At 45.1% G+C, this 22,318-nt stretch overlaps 1 protein-coding gene across 1 annotated transcript in view; it reads left to right on the top strand.

The window, feature by feature from the left end:
* The first annotated feature begins 3,304 nt into the window (after positions 1-3,304).
* Positions 3,305-22,318, top strand: part of LOC131925665 (potassium voltage-gated channel subfamily H member 1-like) — a 57,344-nt gene continuing 38,330 nt past the window's right edge. Inside the window, exons 1-3 of the mRNA XM_059281028.1 lie at positions 3,305-3,327; positions 8,304-8,410; positions 17,210-17,338. Of these exons, the coding sequence (XP_059137011.1) occupies positions 3,305-3,327; positions 8,304-8,410; positions 17,210-17,338 (259 nt within the window). The remainder of the gene's footprint in view (positions 3,328-8,303; positions 8,411-17,209; positions 17,339-22,318) is intronic.

Genomic DNA, 22,318 nt, shown 5'->3' with positions numbered 1-22,318 from the left:
TGATGAAACACCATGACCAAGTCAACTTATAAAAGGAAGTATTTAATTGGGGGCTTGCTTACAGCTTCAGAAGGTGAGCCCATGATCATGGCAGGGGTTTGGCAGTAGGCAGGCATAGTGTTGGAGCAGTAGCTGAGAGCTTACATCTGATCAACAAGCTGGAGATGGGAAAGGGAGGGAGGGAGGGAGGAGAGAGAGAGAGAGAGAGAGAGAGAGAGAGAGAGAGAGAGAGAGAGAGAGAGAGATGACCTGGCATAGGCTTTTGAAACTTCCAACCCCAACCCCAGTGACACACCTACTCCAACAAGGCCACACCTCCTACTCCTTCCTAAACAGTTCCACCTAACTGGAGACCAAACATTCAAATATATGAGCCTATGGGAGCCATTCTCATTCAAACCACCGTGCAGGATTATGAGAGGAGGGATGCATTTGGGGTTTTAAATTGTTTGTGTATGTCTGAGTGTTCATGTGTAGTGTGGGCGCTTTGCTGACTGATGTGTGTGTCAGGCTGTCTGGTCCAGGGAGTCCCTGGCCTCTGCCTACATCTCCCCACCTGTGTGCTGGCATTCAAACACTACTATACCCAGCTTTGCACGGGTTTTAGGGATCTGAGCTCTGCTTCTTGTGCCTGAATAGCAAGTGATTAATGTGCTGAGCTACCTCCTCAGACTCCTCTGTTTATTATTCTGACAGGCCTTATAGAGCCAAAGCTGGCCTTGAATGTGCTTTGTGGCCAAGAACGTTGAGCTCTGGATCCTCCTGCCTCAGCCTCCTGAGTGCTGTGATCATGGTGCTCACCGTCACTTTGGGCCTTGTTTTGTTTTGAGACAGGGCCTTGCTGTATAGCCATGGCTGTCCTTGTATGCCAGTCTTTCTGCTGGATCTCCTGATTGCCAGGATGACAGGCGTGTGTCACCTCCTTGCCTCCTTCTTAGGGGTCGTGACCATGTCCATTTGTCTTGGCATGTCCTTGTGTTGAGGGACCATGACTCACGGTCGGATTGCCCTGCAGTCCTGTCTTGTACTTGGTACGCAGAGACAGTTAAGAAGCACTTATGGAAGTATGGATGAGATGGAGCGAGGAGCTGGTTGTAAGTTTTCATTAGAAGCTAACCTGTGAAAATAGCAGGTGTACACCTTCATTTCTTGAAAGCCGTATTTATGTCCCTTTTAAGGAGATCAAACCAGGGCCTTGGTATGGCTCAGTGGGTAAAGGGGCTTCCTACAGAAGCCTGGCAACCTGAGTTTGATCCCCAAAAGTTCATGTTAAGGTAGAAGGAGCAAACAGACCCTATGACATTGTCCTCTAACCTCTACAGGTACTCCATAGGATGAGCGCCCATACACACAGCATGCAAACAACAATAATAATAATGACAGTAATAACAAAAATAATACTGAGATTAATAATGATAGTAATAAATAAATAGAGCTATTCTCAAGGAAGATGGACCCTCGCCAAAGGCCTTGGCTCAGCATGGCCTCTGGCGTCTCTCACTCCTTGCCTTTTCCATGAGCGCTAAAGCATTCTCTGTCTTTGGTGTTTTCTTTTTTTCCTTTTATGAAATGTAATAATCTTTACAGACCTGCCAAATAAGAAATAAACTCACCTTTGGAGGGCAGAGCAGCCTGTCCGACTCCTTGAAGACAGGAAGAGTGGTGACCTACACTGAGTGATTATAACGCTGTCCTGGGGGCTGAGGGGTGGCTCAGTGGGTAAAGTGCCTGCTGCAGACCTGGGGACCTGCATTTCATCTGCACCACCCACGCGAATGGCTGGGCACAGTGGCGCATACCTGTGACTCCAGCGCTGAGATGGGCAGAAACGGGTGGATTCCTGGAGTTCACTCACCAGCCAGCCTAGCAGAGTCTATGAGTTCCATGTTCAGTAAGAGACCCTATCTCAAAAACTAGCTGGAGAGCAGTCAAGGAAAACACCTAGCATCAAGCTCTGACCTCTATATGCATATACACACACATGCACACATGTGCGCACATCCACTACATGCACACACACATACACACATTCATGTACATATCTACTACATGCACACATACATTCATGCACATGTGCACATATCCACTACATGCACACATATACTCATGCACACATGTGCACACAGACAGGTACATACACACTTAATGAACTTGCTTTGTATTATTGGTGTGCATTCAGTGATATGGAAAATTAGGGATTGACTGTGTTTCATAGTAACTCACTGATGCACACATAAGCATAGAAATGCTATTCTAGAACAAATTAGCCTCCCCATTTGAAAGAGCCATTATTTCACTATATGTATGCACACTTATGACATATAAATACTCTCCAATTTATAACAGAAAAGAGTATGTATGTATTTCTTTTAGGGGGTGAGGTGAGTGGGAATATGTGGAGAGGAGGGAGTCAGGATAAAATAATGGTTACATCAAAGACTCCTATTTTATTTGCTTAATTTAAATTACTGAGATCAAAAGAGGGACACTTGATTTTCTGAGCACAAAAGGTACTGACGATAACTTGATTTTTCAAAACATTAGAACCATGAAAAGACAACTCAACCAGCCTGCATGTCTGCCTCCCAAAACCCTGGCTCCCAAGTGAGAGGGAGGCTGGCCACTGGCATGCATCTCTGTGACTGCAGGATTTCTGACTCAGAGGAGGTTCTGTGGTGAGAGCCCCTGACTGCTCTCTACAGCAGTCTCAAGAGGAGGGTCTGCCACTGTCCTCATGAGGTTTCTCTCGTGTGTCCTGTGAGGTGGTGCGCTACCCACTTCCCTTGCTTCCATAGAAAGGCCTTGTAGAATGGCCAAGGCTAGTCAGGGCCAGTAAAGCCGATCTGTGTCTTTTGGCCAAGAGAATAAGGCCAAGGTGCCACACAGAGCTCAGAAGAAACTGCTCTGACTCTTGTGCTTTGTATTATGGTTGTGCATCCAGAGGGATGAAAAATTAGGGCTTGACCCTGTCTCAGAGGAATTCAACAGACTCCTGTAGGTTCCTGGGTTGGTGGCTGAACACACTTCCTTTCCTAGGATACACTGACCTTGGTTAGCATTTACATTCATAATTCTCAGTTCTCCCCATTCCTCCTGGGAACGTGGTTCTGTATGAGAGACTGTACCTAGAAGCATAGGACTACTGACATTACTCATGTGGACTAATGTCTTGTCTCATGTGCTCTTTCTTTTTCTTGAAACAGATACTAATTTTGTGTTGGGGAATGCCCAGATAGTGGACTGGCCCATCGTGTACAGCAATGACGGATTCTGCAAGCTCTCTGGCTACCACCGGGCAGAAGTGATGCAAAAAAGCAGCGCCTGCAGGTACCGTGAGTGCAGCTCTCTGGGGAGTGTGGAGGGTGTTTCTGGGAAACGGGAAGATTGCCTTGATCACGCTCCTCTTTGTTTCTGGTGAAATTTTATCGCCATGGCTCCTATAGTTTGTGCATGTGCTGGGAAAAGCAATGGAGATGTAGAACACGGTTCCTAAACCTGACAAATCAGCAGTCAGTAAGATGGGGAATGGAAAACAGAAAAATCTATATGATGTCTCAGTTAGGGTTTCTATTGCTGTGAAGAGACACCGTGACCACGGCAACTCCTATAAAGAAAACATTTAATTGAGGGTGGCCCAATTACAGTTTCAGAGGTTCAGTCCATTATCATCATGATGGGGCGCATGGCAGCATGCAGGCAGACATGGTGCTGGCTACATCTTGCAGGCAACTGGAAGTCCACTGATTGTTACACTGAGGGAAGCTTGAGAAAAAGAGATTTTAAAGCCTGCCCCTCACAGTAACACACTTCCTCCAAGACCACACCTCCTAATAGTGTCACTCCCTTTAGGGGCCATTTTCTTTCAAACCACCACTCCCTGGCCCCCAAAGGCTTATAGCCATATCATAATACAAAAAATGCATTCAGTCCAACTTTGAAAGTCCCCATAGTCTATCACAGTCTCAACAATGTTTCAAAGTCTAAAGTCTCTTCTGAGACACATGGCAATCCCTTAACTGTAATCACCTATAGAAATCAAAATCAAAAATCATATCACATACTTCCAACATATAATGGCACAGGATATACATTACTATTCCAAAACACAGGGAAGGGAACATAGTGAGGAAATGCTGGACCAAAGCAAGACCCAAAATGAGCTGGGCAAACTCCAAACTGCATCTCCGTGTCTGATGTCAAAACGCTCTCCAGATCTCCAACTCCTTTTAGCTTTGCTGACTATAACACACTTCTCTCGTGGGCTGATTCCACTCCCTGTTAGCAGCTCTCCTCAGCAGGAAAGCCCATGGCTTTGACATCTCTAACATCTTGGGTTCTCCAAAGCAATCCAGGCTTCAACTTCACAGCTTCACACAAAGGCCTCTCTATTAGTCCTCCATTCAGGACTCATGCTTCCCTGACACATGCTTGGCTTCAGTGGCTATCCTTTGGCATGGAGGTAACTTCTATAACCTGTTTCTTCTATCCTTAACTCTAAAGTCAGAACCATGTGGCCGAAGCTGTCCAGTTCTGCTGCTTACTGGGGCTGGAACATGGCCCCCTGTTTAATTACATCTTCACCAGCTTTCTGTATTCTTTCACTGCCATAGCTTGGCTGTCCTTGAACTTACTCTTTAGACTAGGCTGGTCTCAGGCTCAGAGATCCATGAGCCCCTGCCTTCCCAGTGCTGGGATTAAAGGTGTGCCCCAGCACACCCAGCTCTAAACTTTTCTTTAATTCCTTTCCACAAGTTGGAAACTTAGCGGGGTGAGATCTTACCCTGAGATCACCACTCCCTTTATTCCATTTCTTAATCTGTTTATCTCCTTGAACACAGGACTTAGCTCCCGTTGCACTTCCTGGTGCTTCTTTTCTCCTCAAATATTTCTCCTTGCTCAGCTTGCTCCTTTTCATCATAAATCTTCATTAGAGTTAACACTAGTAACCACATGACAGAGTCTACACTTGGCTGTTTTGAGATTTCTTCTGCCAAATGTAATTAATCCAAAACTCTTCACTCTAGCCTCAAGCAGACTCTTTGGACAAGGACAAAATGCAGCCACTTCCTTCACCAAAATATCACAAGAACGATCTCTAGGCAACATACTAAAATTCTCTGAAACCTCTTGAGTGAGCCCCCCACAGTTCAGATAACTCCTAGCACCACTGTCTTCCATGCTCCTACTAGTGTGGCTCATCAAGCAGTGCTTAAAGCATTCCACTGGTTTCCAAACCCAAAGCACCAAAGTCTAAATTCCTCCAAAGGAACAAATGGTCAGTCCTATCATAGCAATACCCCAGTCCCTGGTACCAACTTCTGTCTTAGTTGGGGTTTTTATTGCTGTGAAGAGACACCATGACCATAGGAATTCTTATAAAGAAAACATTTAATTGAGGGTGGCTTGCTTACAATTTTAGAGGTTCAGTCCATAATGAGCATGATGAGGAGCATGGTGGTGTGCAGGCAGATGTGGTGCTAGAGCTGAGAATACTACTACATCTTGCAGGCAACAGGAAGTCAACTGACTGTCACAATGAGGGAAGCTTGAGCAAAAGAGACCTCCAAGACCACCCCCACAGTGACACACTTTCTCCAACAAGGCCACACCTCCTAATAGTGCCATTCCCTTTGGGGGCCATTTTTTTTTCAAACCACCACAGATGTGAACTCCAAAGTTTATGAGGTTTAAATAGAATTTAATATAAAATTTAGAAAATTAAACAATTTAATGTAAATAAAAATGCAGCTTTTGATGATTACATTACAAAATTTTTAATTAGTTAATTAAATCAAGACAGCCAAGTAGCTCAGACTGGCCTCAAACTTGCTAAAATAGCCAAAGATGACCTTTGAGCTTCTGGTACGCCTGCCTCAGACTCCCAAGTGCTGAGGTTACATAGAGTGTGTGCCAGTATGCCCTGTTTATGCCAGTCTGGGAATTGAACCCAGGGCCTTGTGCTTGTTAGGCAAGCAAATATTCTACCAACTGAGTTACATCCCCAGCCCAAATTTTTAAAACTTTATGAACATTTTATAGGGAGTAATCCCAAGGTAAGGCCTCATTCATAGATCTTTTCCTCAGCCAGAATTCTTTAGAGGAGAAGCCATCCTGTGTCATTTTCTCTGTTACGTGCACAGCTGTGTGTTTGATACAAATACCTCAGTGCCCTTGAGCCTGGATGTTAGAAAAGCTGTTTTCAAGGTGCTGGCTGGCATGCAGCCTGGACTCTGCCAGGCATCCCTCTGAAGTCCTGCCTGATCTTGGCTCAACACAGCCTCTGGATACCCCCAACCCGTCTTCTGTGGTGTACTCATGGAGTGGAACCATCATCTAAATTAAGAAGCAAACTCATCATGGAGTGTGGAGATGTCTACCCTGCCCTGTGTTTTCATGTGTTAGGTCAGCCACACAACTGTTGGCAAACTGTTAAATGTTTAAACAATATTTGAATTTTGTTAAATTCTAGGGTGTTGAGCCTGATAAGTGGACAATTTGACCTTTTTTACTGTTACAGATTTGGAAATCATGTGTCTAGTGTACGTGGATGTCCTGCATTCTCTGTGTGCTGTTTTCTGTCCATCTCCATCTGCAGATTCACAGCTGACACACCTCGAGTTAGCTTCACTTTTTACATGGCCAGAGTGGTGTTCCCCCTTTTCCTTATTGGCTGCAATGCCTGTAGGACAACGGACGCATTCCCTTGATGACTTGGCCAGCTTTTCTACATTTCTAAGCAATTTATTCAGGTGTAACATCCAAGAACTCCCCTCCTGTCCATTCCCACTGCATTCCTGGTAGATCAGGCCTGACCTTTTTCTTATTTCTGCACACTAGACATTTGCATTCTAATGTCCAGTAAAGGAAATGTTCACCTACTAGTGAGCTACAGCTTGGAGAAGTCTGTGAGCCTCGTACAAATGAATGTAACTCTGCACCTCGTCTGTGGGGACCCAGATGCAGGTTCTGCTTGCCTGTGAGGAGGCTGCAGCTTGGGTACCAGCATTTCCTTTAATGAAGGTCGCTGGTCCAGGAAAATGAGAGAGAAGCCATCTTGATCCCAGGTCGGCATGATTTAGTCTTGATCGGTTCTTCTTTGTAGAGATGTCTCCCAGCTCCCTTTTCCAATTTCCTGGCATCTAGGTCGTAAGTACAGTTCCAGAGCCTAAAGCACTACATGAACGTCTAAGTGCACACAGTCAGCTACACCTCTCAGTGGCTAGCAGGAACATAGATAGAATGACAAAGTCACACCAGAATCAGAAAATCAGCACCAAGGACTCTTCTCCTCTGCTTAAACCCCTTCCATGCCCTCCTGCTGGTTATATGCTAAAATGTCCATTACCTTCATAGCCGAGAATCCGTAGTCCCTTCTATCATCTCCATGTTGTCTATGGCAACATTTCCCTTCTCTGTTTGTAGTCAGTCACAAAACTGATGCACACCCAGGTTCTGGAATGACCGTTCACAATTGTAATTATCACACGCCAGGAGCCTTCCCCATGAAACAGAGGGCCTAGTGTGCTAAGGCACTCATTCTTCTATTTCTGGATCTACTGATTTCCCATGTATGTCTGCCATTAGAGGCTTAGTTTTTAGGGGCAGAAATGGAAAAATGGAGGCTTTTTTAAAAAAAAACAACACAGTCAAATCAACAAGTCTTCTTCAATTCAATTAATATTTTCACTTTGTGTACATGTGTGTTTATATGTGTATGTGTGTGTTCATGTGTGTTTACATCATGTGTATGTATTTGCATGTGTGTATGCATATATGTGTGTGTTTGTGAATGTTTGTGTGTGCATGTATGTATGTGTATTTATGTGTGTATTATAAGACTAATTGCTAAATGGTCTTATTAATAAAAAACCCAGAGCCAGATATTGGGGATAAATTCTGAGAGATCAGAAAAGCAGAAAGAAGCCAACCACGTTCTTACCACTTGGAAATCCTTAGCCAAAGAGACCTAGTTCCTGTATACCCATGCCTATATGCCTTTCTGTTCTGCATCTCACTTCCTCTCTCTGCCCAGCTACATCACTTCCTGTCTGTCTGTGCAGACCTCCAGACCTCTATGGTTAGTGCTGGGATTAAAGGTGTGTGCTAACATTGCCTAACTTCTATGTTTACTATAGTGGCTGGCTTTTCCCTCTGATCCTCAGATAAGCTTTATTAGGGTGCACAATATATTACTACAGTGTGTGTGTGTGTTCAGTGCTTGGTGTGGAACAGATATTTAACATGCACTTGCAGACAAATGAATACTTGCTGAGTTGCTAATGAGCTTTTGGGTTGACTTTCAGTTTTATGTATGGAGAGCTGACCGACAAGGACACGATAGAGAAGGTGCGCCAGACCTTTGAGAACTATGAAATGAATTCCTTTGAAATCCTGATGTACAAGAAGAACAGTAAGTATCAGACAGCTCCAGCTCTCCTTCTGTGTGCTGAGAGTGGAGAGTGGTTTTTCCTCTTTCCCCTCATCTAGGTACCGGAAGTAATTGTGTGTCACTAACAATTAAGACTTCATCTGTTTTCCCCCTGAGTTAGAGTTTTTCCTCTTGGTTTATTTATGAATTGCTGGTGGAAGGCGCCAGTTCTCCTGTTGACCCCAAGGCAGCGCTAACAGCAGGGCATGGCGCATTTGCCTTTGTTTTGGCCACAGTTACTTCCACCAATTAGGTAATGAAGTCCATAGCCGTGCTCAAGTGTAGAACTTGTTTTTCTCTTAGGAGGCATCTTGCTTGGCAGAGTGAGCTGTCCCAGGAAGCGAGGAAGGTGGAGCACGCGACAGGGCAGGACTCCTTGGTTCCATTGGGGGTTGTGCTATAGATCAAACCCAGAGATCCGCGTGTGCCAGGCAGGCATTCTACTCGCTGAGCTACACCCCAGACCCCTGGTTCTGTTTCTAAGAACTACTTTGTTTATAAATAATTCTATTCTTCTATTGAGGAAGATACCTCATGTCACCCTCTGATCTGCTCCACACCTGTGTACACACATGTGCACCTACACACATGTATATACACACAGGTAAACATGCATATGCACAATCCTGCTTTTTACAAACGTAGGGTTGGTTGGTTATTGGTTCAATAACATTTCAGGAGTGGCTCAGATGGGGCACTAGGGTGTGTGTTTAGGTGGTGGTATTCCAGGTGCAGTGATTGACAGTTGGCTTTAGAAAGCAAAGGGCATCTGGAAGAAGCTGGGGCTCTTTCCTGTCGGTGTGGAATGCGGGGTCAGGCAAATGAGGGAACTGTTCCCTTGGTGGTCATGCAGATGTCGCTCTGGTCATGAGCAAGTTCAACAGCACTGTTCCTGCAGCTCGTCCTCACGCCAGCTTAGCGGTAGCTCCCCTGTCTACCCCTCTGTTAGCAGGAGGAATGAGGCAAAGGATTTCAAGGGGCTCTAGGCATGCCCACGGCAGCCTTCTTATGGAGGAGGCATGGGCTGCACATGTGCCCCGAGCTAATAGAGTAAAGGTCGTGGTTTTCTACACCGGAGCCTTTATGTACTGAACAGTGTGACTTGCCCCATGGTACAGAACGCTAATTGGTAGGCTTATCACATAAAGAATGCCTTGCTTTTCTGTTTGCTTCAGTTTTAAAGCCTCATTAGACTATGCATTCAGCTTGTCCAAATTCAACTACACATTTGAAAGAAAAGGGAAAGAAAAGGAGACAAAGTTTAAATTGTTAAGTGATTTCAATTTTATTTATTTATTCTATGTGTTTTTCACATCATGTGTCTTGATCCCATTCATCCCCATCCCTTTGCATCCGCCCTCCACCCCTGCATCCCCCTCCCCAATAAAACAAAATTCAAGAGAAAAAAAAAGGAAGGAAAAAAAATGAGAAAAATAAAAAAGGGAAGAAATTAAAAATCTCGTAATGGAAATTGCAGTACGACCCGTCACACCATATACCTCTTTGTCCATACATCTCTACTTGCAAGTGTTCATTGCAAAGAGTCGTTGGTCTGGTTCAAGGCCCCTGGTCTCCACTACATGTTTGATGCTGGGCCCCTAGGACTCTTCTGGGACATCCTGATGCTGCCCTGTGTTTTGGAGATCCTGCAGCTTTGGGTCTGCAGGTCAGGTCCCTTCACGTGCTCCAGCAGATCATAGATGGGGTGGATGTTGGGGTGGGCCAAGTCATAACCTGGGGTCTGGGCCTGGGCAGTGGTAGGGTTGGTCCACCAGATGGGAAATAGGGACAGCTCTCCCATGGTCACAGTTTTGGGGCTGGCTCACCTACACTAACAGTGTTGGCTCTATTGTTAGCACCAGTGAGACTGAATTGCTTTTCTTCCCATCTGTCCTTGTCAGGGTCTTATTGCTGTGAAGAGACACTATGACTATGGCAACTCTTACAAAGGAAAGCATTTAATTGGGGCTGGGTTACAGTTCACAGATTTAGTCCATTATCATCATGGCGGGAAGCATGGTGGCATGCAGGCAGACATAGTGCTGGAGAGGTAGCTGAGAGGGCTACATCTGGATCTGCAGGCAGCAGGAAGAGAGAGTGAGCCAGTAGGCCTGGCTTGAGCTTCTGAGACTTCAAAGCCCACCCCCCAGTGACACACTTCCTCCAACAAGGCTGCTCCTCCAATAATGCTACTCCCTATGAGTCTATGGGGCTATTTTCATTCAGACCACCCCTCTATTCATTAAAATCACCTTTTTAATGTTACATGTTCAGATTCTAGGTCTTTCTATTCTGTTTAATTCTAGCGATTTTTCCCACTGGTATTTATAAGCCTTTTAATGTTTTTGAACATGTATGTGTATACATGCCTGCATGTGTAGTGTGTATGTGTGTGGTGTGTGTGTGTGTACATGCATGTGCTCGTGGAGACCAGAAGCTAATGTTTGGTGTCCCCCTGTTCGACACTTTGTTTGCTGAAATAGGGGCTCAGATTGCTCTGGGGATTCCCTGTCTCTGTCTCCTGAGTGCTGGGGTAAAAGTGCTTTGTGTGAGTTCTGGGACCTGAACTCCAGTCTTCATACTTGCTTGGCAAGCTCTTTACCCTCCAAGCCAGGTGGACAGGCTCCTCGGAGCATTGTGACTTTTCTTTCTCTTTCTCACATGTTAGTGTTTATGGGGATCTTCTACTCATAGGCACCTGCTGAGGGATGTCTTTCTGTACACTGGGAATATATGTTGTTCCCACTGGTTAATAAAAAAGCTGCTTTGGCCTATGGAAAGGCAGGATAAAAGCCAGGTGGGAAATCCAAGGAGAGAGACAGGAAGGAAGAAAGGCAGAGGCAGAGAGATATGAGCCTGCTAACAAGATGTCAGCAGACGGGTAATGCCATGGCCATGTGGCAACATATAGATTTATAGAAATGGGTTGATTTAAGATGAAACAGCTAGCTAGCAAGAATTCTTCACCATAGGCCATACAGTTTGCAATTAATATTAAGCCTCTGAGTAATTGTTTTATAAGTGGTTGCGGGACCGTGGGGCCAGGCAGGACCGGAGAAAACTTTGACTACATGCACCAGCTTTTTGTCCACCTTTCTGGGGAGCTGGGGGTGAGTAGCAAAAGGCTTCAGTGGGGTGGTTGGGAGTGAGTGTGGGGTTTTGTATGTTGGGAGATGGGTTATTCTGATGCTTTTCCATCTGTTGGTTGGTCGGAAAACCTGGCATCCTTAGAGTGCTGTATCTTTTGTCATGTCACTGCATACTCAGGAGGCTGTGCAGTTTTCTTGCAATCATGGAAATTATCGTTGAATGAGCTAATTCAGCAAATATTTATGTGCTCACTCTTATGCTGGCCTATTAGTTTCCTCATTTTTTCAAACAAGAAAATCAAGAAACCTTACCTCTGAGTAAAAGCCATGCAACTCTGACCAGTGTCTCGTCCTCTGCCCCCCCCCCCCGCACCTGCCACCCCACAGTGTGTGTATGACTCCATATTTGAGGATGGTTGGTAGCTGCGTCTTTGAGCTTGGAGCAGCTGTGCAGTTAGAGATGCCCAGGGACAGGTGTCCTGCAGCAGTACCACTGGGCCAGTGCTTGCAGAAGGAGCTGCTGGCCAAGGGACTGTTGATTCCCACAGGCAACTCAGCCCTGACGGTAGCTGAGCCGAGACCCTCACAGGAGGCACAGCTTCTGCCTTTCAGGAATGGGTGGAGACAAACATAAGTCCTGAAACAGTCATATTTTGTCCATTTTCTAAATGGCTCATCTTTTCTTTATTCTGTGAAAGAGCTGCTGATGTGTTGTGGCTATCAATCTCAAATCAAACACACATTGAGGGCTGTTTTCCATATTAAAATTCTCTTTTATGTTTAGGAACTTAAAAAAAAAACACATAGAAATGAATAAAATTTTGGAGACAGGATCTCACTGTGTAGCTCCAGAGGGACTGAATCTAACCCTGTAGACCAGGCTAACCTCAAATTCACAGAAATCTGCCTACTTCTGTCCCCAGAGTGCTGGGTTTAAAGGTATGCACCACAATGTCTGGTGGATGTGAATTTTTTCATCTGTTTTTTCATGTTTCTGAGTTTTATAGAAGGTTTTCAGGAACTTTTTTCCTCATCCAAGTAATAAAAGTACTCTTCATTTTCTACTCCAAATAGTTGCGTTAAAATATTCTTTAGAATATTAAACAATTTGGAATATTTTTTATATATTATGTGAGGTTAGTATTTAAACTGATTTTATGCATTGCTCATTGAATTGCCACAGTATTGTTTATTAAATAGTTCAGTTCTTCTTGATTTGAAATTCCCTTTTCTTCTTTTGTTTCTGTGTGTTCATGTGTGTGAGGGTGTATGTGTGCATTTGTGTGCACATGCTTGCTTGTTTGTGTGTATACTTGCATGCATGTGAGTATGAATGCATGTGTGTGTGCATGTGTGTGCAGGCCAGGGGACAATCTCCATGTCATTCTTTAGGAGTCATCCACTTTATATTTTGAGACAGGGTCTCTCATTGGCCTACAGCTTCTTGAGCAGACTGGCTGGTCAGTGAGCCCTTGAGAGTTTCCTGCCTCTTCTCTAGTGCTTGGATCACATATGTGAACCACTATGGCCAACTCTTTTATATGGGTTGTGGTGATTGAATTCAGATGCTCACACTTGTACAGGTTTCTCTCCTGAGCCCTCTCTGCAGCCCCACCCTTTTCTTTATACAGTAAATCCTTGTATCTGCGTGTGTGTTTCTGTCTTCTTGATCTTCTGCTGTGTGAGTGGGTGCAGCACCCACTCTCTTGGGCTTTCCATGCTTACTACAGGGTTAAAGTTACAGTAGCTATCCCACTTCACAGCACTGTATAAACTGTATCCTGTCAGAGCCTGGCTCATTGCAAGTACTCAGTAAACGATGATGTTTTCATAGTTGTTTGTCTTGCAAACAGTGCTAGTGATGCTTAATTATTACAGTAGGTAGTCACTGTCATTATCTTTTTTTCCCCTAAGGCCACCTTTATTTTTCTATGTGAGTCGAATTCCAATTTATTAAGCTCTTAAGAAAAGCACACAAAGCCCCACCGTGACTCTGACAGAAATTGCATTTTATTTATACATTAAGCAGGAGGTCTGACATCTTACTGGGTTGTACTGTCTTATCTACAAGCAGCTCCACTCTCCAATTATTTAGGTTTTATTCTATATTCTTTAATTATGTGGAGTCCTAAGCATTGATTTTTCTAGCTTCCCCCTTGCTGTGGTTAAGATGGGCCCTCTCACCTCAGAACAGGGTGAGTTTCCTCAAACACTTTGAGATACATTTTGTTTTTAAGTCCTTGAAATAGCCCCGGGGGATTTCAGGCGTGAGAAGAAGAATTGGAAAGGAAGAAGGAAAGGGAAGTGGTGGTTTCGAACACCCATGCATTACGTATGTTTATTTTTACCTGATCCTAGGGAAGTTAGTTATCCCTGTTTTGTGTGTGGGTAATTGATGTTGAGGGAAACTAAGTTGCCATGACCAGGGCTCATAGTAAAGAGAGAAAGGATTGAGACTTGGGCTTGGGGAGGCCACTCCCCCTGCCCCATGCCGCCTCACATTTCTGCATTCAGCATTTGTCTTAGTTGAAGTTAACCCCAGACCAAATGGTCTGTTCCTGGGCCAGGCTGCTTTTCCTAAGTCCCGTTTCTGAACCTAGCAGCATGGCCAGCATGATGGAACCCTTCCCAAGAGCTGGCCAACATAGGTTGGTCTGTTCTGCTGTTGTTTAACATGATCTGATGCCCAGAGGTCTGGTTATATAAAGTACCTGGGGGCGGGCCTTAAGGAAGAGTGATGGAGGCTTAGACATTTCTCATACATCCACACCTTGTGTCTTGTTTCCTCGCTACCAGAGTTGAGGATGTGCCAAGGGCAGGCTAAGTGGTAGGGACATGACTCCCTTAGGGATGAGGATCAGAGTGAATAGAGAAAGGTGTCTGACCTGGAACTTACCTCCTATTGACCATTTTTGGCTGCGAATGGACCCCTCTCCCAGCAACAGCAGCTGCCTCTCCATCAGCGACTGTCAGGTACTACCTTCCTAGGTTTATACATCCATCTTCCTCAGACACAGAATGGGGCATCACACGCTTACTCTTTTCTGTGTGTGCATATCTGGGCTCATCGCTAGCCTGAATCATGATGGAATAGTCTTGCTGCAGTTCTGGGTTCTGAGACCTCTGGAGTTTGTCTGCTCTGACCTCTGCCAGCAGGAAGATCAATCCAAGAGCCAAAAGGGTCCTGACTCTCTTTAGGACCTCCAGAGAGGGAGATGTGAGATTGGATGGTGGGGGTCCAGACTGTAGAATGTTCATGTTCACTTGAAGCAATTCTTTCATCTATTTAGAGTCTGAAAGATGGTTCACTAGGTCAGTGGTTCTCAACCTGTGGGTCATGGCCCCTTTGGGGGTTGCATATCAGATATCCTGCATATCAGGTATTTACATTACAATTCATAACAGCAACAAAATTACAGTTATGAAGTAGCAATGAAATACTTTTGTGGTTGGGGGCCACCACAACCTGAGGAACTAACTGTGTCAAAGGGTCTTGGCATTAGGAGGGTTGAGCACCACTGCACTAGATGTAAATGCTTTGCTGTGAGGAGGATGGGTTGAAATCTCTGGTCTGTACTGGAGGACTCCCATTCTTGCTGGAGTATTTCCAGGGATGGAAAGTTGATCTGTTCCACTTGCTTTCTTAGTGATAGTTTGGGATGGAGGAAGGCCCGAGTGTCTGGGAAGACACTGCCGCAGAATTGATGTCTTTGACACATCTACCAGCAATGACTACCTGGTACAGAATAGGCCACTGGATGGGCACTCAGGGTAGTAAGACAGAGAAAGTAGGTCGAGACTCTTGTCCATAGACTGGACTATGAGCTATTTAAGGAACTAGTCCTCAGTTATTAATGCTTTTTTTTTTTTTGGTAGGGGGACAATTCCTTGTCCATTATCAGAACAACTGATATGTAGGAATCAAGAGATAGAGATGAAAATGTCACTGTTACGATTGAGAAAGCTAATCCTTAGGGTATGGTTTGTATCTGTGGGAAAGCTTTCTAAAAGTGACCCTGCAACACACAGACTTATCCACCTGCCATGGGGAGCACCCGAGAATCCTAGGCCTCTCCTCCCATCAGCCGTCACCCTGCGCTTTGCATTTCCTCCCACCATTTTTAAAGCAGGGGAGCAGAATGGAGCAGAGTTCTTGTCTCCTAAATTACCAGCCCACAGGGAAAGGCCTTTGGGGTCACATGGAAAGATGTCCCTCCAAAGGAAGCTGCACACCAGGAACAGAAGGTTCCTGCCTCCTTACTAGCCCTGGGGACCACCTAAAGATGAACTCTATGGCAATATGAACTTTTGATACCAGCTATCTATTTAGACAGAAAGGAAATGATCAGAATAATATGTGTTTAATCAGGGAGCATTTATTTCTAGAAATGACAGTGAGCGGAACTGGGCAGAGGGAGGCGTGCAGCTTATACAGATGGCAGGCACTGCTGAAATGTGGGGAGTTCTTGATGAGCCAGAGCTCTGGAGAAGGGACAGAGGCTCCCCAACATGAAGGGTGTGGTGGTTCTCAAGACCTCAGAGGAGTGGGCTCTCACAAGCCTTGGCAGTGGAATATAAACAGGCAGTGCGGCCCTACTGAATGTGCCCTGAGGCATCGGGCCCAGCTGCTTCCTGCAGGGCAGGGGAGGAGGCTCTGAGGACTGGAGCCCTGTAGGAAGTGGGGCTAGGAGGATGGGAGGTGAGGCTCCTGGTCTCCACATGGGTGTGGCTCCTCCCATCTGGTTTAACACGGGGGGGGGGGGGGGGTTTCTTTGCAGCCAAGAGAAGGTGTTTTCCTGGCGTGTTTGCTCTATGTTGTCGGCTAGACTACGGCCAGGTGTGGCCAGGTGTGGCTTGGTGCCGCCGCACTCTTTTCCGTTCATTCTTGCTTGCTTTGGTGCAGAAGGTTTCAGGTCCCACAGGTTCTGCAGAGGCCCCCTAAAATGCAGGTCCCAAAACCTTCCAAAAACAGTGGACAATTCCAAGGTCACGTTTTTTTTCTTGGTTTTGAAATGCTGTTCTTCTGAACTGTGGATTTTCTTTCAAAATGTGCTTTTCTTAGGGTGGCATTATAATCCATTGGCTTTCTCAGAGCATCCCAAATCTGACAGTTAAAATTATGCAGAGGGGAGGAAGATGAGCATTAACCATGGATGTGTATTTCGGTAACCAAGATTTAGGGGTGACATATTTTCATTTGATCTATTTTCTGACTGCTTATACATTTTAGGGTTATTCATACTTACACAAATTCAGCTTTTGGCCCATGCTTGCTCAAGCATGTGCACAGGATGATAGTTTCACAGGCTGCATGTGGACAGTGGGACTCTTCAGCTAGGGACAGAGTCTGTCTGTGGTTGGCAGTATCCACCTCGGCCTGCACTTTTTACTCTTATGCTGAGCTCTCAGAAGTCTTTAGTTCTCTGTACTTAAGTTTCTTCCATGAGTGCTGGTGAGATTTTTAAGCTGCTTTCTGTTTTATGAGGTTTCAGACTCTGTGACAATAAGAAAGTCCCTGCTGTGTGGTCACTCTAAGTTTTCATCCCAGCAAGAAAAAAGGACTGTGAGATATGCCCGTGCCTGAAGTAACAGTGAATTAGTATTTGTATCTGTTCACTCCCAAGTCCTTGATTCTCCAGGACCTCAGATGAGGTTAGCAAACAGGTGACCACCCTTTTGATGTTCCTTTCAGGGACACCCGTGTGGTTTTTTGTGAAGATCGCTCCCATCCGGAATGAACAGGATAAAGTGGTTCTGTTCCTGTGCACATTCAGTGACATAACAGCCTTCAAGCAGCCCATCGAGGACGACTCGTGCAAAGGTTCGTAATTCTGGTTTGTGCAAGTACATTTATATGTTTTTTCCCCCTGTGCAAGTACATTTATATGTTTTTTCCCCCTGTGCAAGTACATTTATACGTTTTTTCCCCCTGTGCAAGTACATTTATATGTTTTTTCCCCCTGTGCAAGTACATTTATATGTTTTTTCCCCCTGTGCAAGTACATTTATATGTTTTTCCCCCTGTGCAAGTACATTTATACGTTTTTTTCCCCCTGTGCAAGTACATTTATACATTTTTCCCCCTGTGCAAGTACATTTATACGTTTTTTTCCCCCTGTGCAAGTACATTTATACGTTTTTTTCCCCCTGTGCAAGTACATTTATACATTTTTCCCCCCTGTGCAAGTACATTTATACGTTTTTTCCCCCTGTGCAAGTACATTTATACATTTTTTTCCCCCTGTGCAAGTACATTTATACATTTTTCCCCCTGTGCAAGTACATTTATACGTTTTTTTCCCATGCAAGTACATTTATATGTTTTTTTTCTTCCCCTGTGCAAGTACATTTATGTTTTTTTTTTTCTCCCATGACTCTTGATTTTGCTACAGAAAATTTGAGGTTGCCAAGGCAATCTTGTGCAGAGATCAAGACTTAAATCTTAGTTTGTGTCGGGTATTATGTTATTCTGCGGTGTGCTTGGGGAAGAGAGAGACAGAAAATGTTGTTTGGTAAAGCATTTAGAAATTAACCCTTTCACAGTTACAGTTTGATGACAGGAAGCAATCAGACACATCTGACTAGGACACTTCCAGGTGTCCTTCCCTTTTCCCTCCATCCCTCCCCTACTGGAGATTAAACGTGTGGCCTTATGCATGCTAGGCAATCGCTTTCCCGCTAACCTATTGCTCTTGACAGGTTTTCAAGGTCACCCACATGCATAAGCATGGCCATGTTTATGACGTCCATGTATAGTCTTTGGGTCTGACTTGTAGATTGTTGCAGCCTCTTCAGATTAAAACTAGAAATCAGGCAATGATGAACCTGAAAGGGGAGATGCCAGGAAAACTGAGATGTTGGTAAAGGACTGTGTGTTTGCCATGGTTTTGAAACCAAAATATGCGCTGAATTCATTCATTTGAACCGTCACACAATTAGGAAAAAGTTAGATACACTCATACACCCAGCACCAAGCCCTGAACCCCATGTATGACCCCCATAATGTGACTTATGTGTGTCTGGTCGCGTTGAGTCTGTGGCTGGTTAATTGATTTCAAATGTGGCATTACTGAGGCCAGGGACTCAGCAACATTTCTGTAGGGGTCATTGATCAGCTGCATGGCCTTAGGTTTTAGCCAGATTGTAGGTGTGCATTGTTTGGATAACAGTGGAGGCTTTGGAAAGGAGATGGCAGGTTGGAGTCTGAGATCACAGGGTATCAGAGTACTTCTTTCACCCCCTCTCCTTCGGTTTGCACTCAGTTAACCAAGAACCCAGCAGCTATTTCGTGTTGCCAGGCTACCTGGCTCTGTGGTTGGCTTTCTGCTCCAGAGCTGTGCTGTTGAGGATCCCTGGGCTGCAGCTGAGAAATGCCAGTGGAGTCCAGGGGAGAGGCAGGCTGGGGCATGTCACCCTGGATGTGACAAAGACTGTTAAATGAGTGTCATGGGGTGGTGGTGGTAAGAGGCACCAGTGTGTGCCCTGGTCTGTGTCTCTGAGGGTGTTTAAAATAGCGTCACATTTAGACACATTTATGAAGTTCGGATCTCAGCGCTGTGTGCACCAGCGTGTGCCACCCTTCTCCAGGGTGTGCAGCTCAGAGAGTCAGTTGCAGATAGACTCCTGGTTAAGACCCCGCAGTGTCTCCTCTCTTTTCAGGCGTCTCACTGCCTTGTTTCTAGTTTTGATTTGAAGATTCCTCAGAGTAGCAGATAGTGTACGGTGAAAGGCTTAGAAAGGCTGTTTGCTTCTTTTAACCTAACAAACCCAAAAGTGATGTTTTAAGGGAATTCAGCTATTTTGACAATTACTTTTCAAGTGTTTATTTGAAAATTTAAAATAACGCGTGGTTTGGTCATGTCAAATGTTTTCTGCTGTGATCTAGTGGTATGTGATGATTATTATTATTGTAAGAAAGGCATAGCCTTCTGAGTGTGTTTCTTATCTGGCTCATAAGTATCTACTTGATTCTCACAAAACCTGAAAGAAGTGATGAATCAGAGTGATGGTGTGAGGCTTGTTTGGGTTTATTTTCCAAGAATCATGTGCTCCACTTACTTAGCCTGACCTGCCCCCACGGTGCATCTTGTTGCTGATGAGAATCTCGGTGCATTCTCTCCCTCCCTCCCTCCCCGCCTCTCCCTCCCTCTTAACTATTTCCTATTAGCCAAAGTAACTTCTTGTTGTGTATTAATTCTTATTGTCAATGAAATAACATGAATAACATGTGGCTATTTGTAGACAACTTAGAACACACACACACACACACACACACACACACACACATATATATATAACACATATTTACATATAGACACCTGTGCATATGCAGAAACATACTTGCATACATATACACATATGCATATACATATGTACACATATATACATACATGTGTATATACATGCACACATATATGTATAAATACATCTACATGCTCACACACATTAGCTTTCAATATGAGAATACTGGTAGGGATCCCAGCTTAATGCCACCTCAAAGACATGACTTTCTAAGTCCAGTGCTGGGTGATGCTTCTGCTTTCCTGGCCCACTGTGGTAGCACGGTGATATGCTCAGGACAAAGTCAGATTTTATATTAGTCCTTTTATGATGGAAAGGCCTGGGAATTGGTGTGATCTGATTTAGATGGGAAAAGTGCTCGCATGTGGCTGGATTGCTCTGGCTTGCCCTTGCTTCCTGGATATACTCTTGGTTATTTTCAACTGATCCTGCGGGGTTCACAGTTTAGCACCACCGTCAGCATCTCCCTGGGCCTGTTTAGAATTCAGCATGAGCTAGAATGGAAGCAAGAAGACAATACATGCAGAAAACTCCCCAATAGCTTTGGGGTGTTCCTACTATCTGATTAGCTTTTTTAACTCACGTGTGTTCAAATCGCATTTCAAATTACTTGGCTTTGATCCTGTGCTTCACGTTTTGAGTGCCTGGGTGGTGTGGGTATATCCGGAGAGTGGTTGAGGAAGCCTCCCTGTGCCTAACATCTTTTCTCTGAACAGCTAACTCAACAAAAGGCCAACAACTGGATGTTAGAGAGTTGACCATTCTAGTGTGGAGCCCGGGCGCTGCAGCTGGGCTCTGGGATACCTCCTCAGCCCCTCTTCACTCTCAGCTCTCACTTCCATTTCACTCTGCTGTCCCCTTTGACTAATTCCCTGACATTGACTAAAGTGCCACATGCATGTCACTGAGCAGGGACTGAGAGTCAGCAGGGTTTTCTGTCTGGTAGCAGGTGGGTGGGCTACAGTGAGGCTAAGATGAAGATGCATCACGCTCGGCTGATGGGTCTTTATCTCTTTACTTCTTTTATGGAGGGCAGGCAGTATGGCTTTTGCTTTCCTCTTCTAAGCTGAGAGGCTGAGCATGTGGGGAGAGGAGTGCGAGGCTTTGACCTTTGACCTTCACCTCTACATTGCTCACAAAGCATGAGTCACCCTCTTCTTTTCTTGAAACTTGTGGCAAAGGTGCAGACTCACCGTGTGTTGAACTTTACAGTCGGAAGTGAGCCTGACCAAAGGTGGTATACAGATGAAAGGGAGAACTCCAGGGAGGATTTTCTAAGGGCCGGGATTAGAACACTGGAGGATGAGGGCTCCTCCCAGTGCTGACGGATCATCTCTGCCCAGGGGATAATGGGAAGTCATTAGTGAGTGAAGCTGCTGACATAGCCACTGTAGATTTTTTCATGTTTGCACACTGATGGGGAAAAGACTGGAGTGTTGCACACCAGCCACTTGTGTGGGTTCATAATTCACGGACACACAGGCAGTGGTTCATGCTGGCCACCTGTGCATCCGCTGCTCAGTGTCAGAGCTGCTCTAAGTTGAAGGAGAACCTGTCTTTGGGGGAGATTTTAAAAAGCACATTCCACTGAGCACTGTCAGTAGTGGTGTCCATAGGAAGATGTCAACACCCCCTGCAGAGTCTAGGCTGTCCCTCCTGCTGACCCCAGTGGGGCTCCAACCGTCACTGTGCACTGGGTCTGAAAGTCACAGAGTTCCACATCTCTCTTCCTAGCATGGGGTGTGGGGAATGAAGGTGCCACTGGTGTCCCTTAGAGCATGGTGCTTCTGAGTGAAGTCAGCTTAGAGCTGATCTACTGTTCTTGTTGTATTGAGCAAAGCTTATCAGATGAAAAATTCTACAGGTCATACAAAGACCAAGCCGTTCTCCCTAGTCTGACAGTCCTCTGGATTCTAGATCCGTCTTGGGAAGGTGCTCCACGGTAAAACATAGAAGATGAAGTTTCTCAGAAGGCACCAACATCTCAGCATCATACATGATAATAGTTGCATGCTCTGTTTATTTGCTGCGAGCCCATGTACATGTGTATGGAGAGCCTGGTCTTGAGGCCTGACAAGCTTTCAGAGGTCTCATGGGTCAGCGGTCTGGTCAAAACCTTGATTCAGATGTTGTCTGTTGAGTGTTGGAATATTGTATCTAGGGGACTTTAGGGCAGCAAGGATCATGTAGACTTCTTAGATTCTCTGAAAACACCTGCTGTCTATGACCTTCCCCCTCCCCACACTGATCAAATCAGCCAGTGCCTTTCTTCACACACCCAGAAGTCGATCATTCAATTCTTGGTCTTGGAGAAGACAATGCAAACCTGGCTAGTGGCATCATTTACAAACTCCACTTTGCAGCTCAGTTGCTGCAAGCTCAGAGGATGGAGGAGTTGAGACTAGCCTGAGGCAAGTCACCCAAGGCAGAGAACCATCTCCATCACCTGATGTGAGTCAGTGAAAGAGCCTTGAACAGAGAAGTCTGGACTCCAGACACT

This window comes from Peromyscus eremicus, chromosome 15 (assembly GCF_949786415.1).
Source record: "Peromyscus eremicus chromosome 15, PerEre_H2_v1, whole genome shotgun sequence".
Lineage (NCBI taxonomy): Eukaryota > Metazoa > Chordata > Mammalia > Rodentia > Cricetidae > Peromyscus > Peromyscus eremicus.
This window is presented reverse-complemented; position numbering and strand designations above follow the sequence as displayed.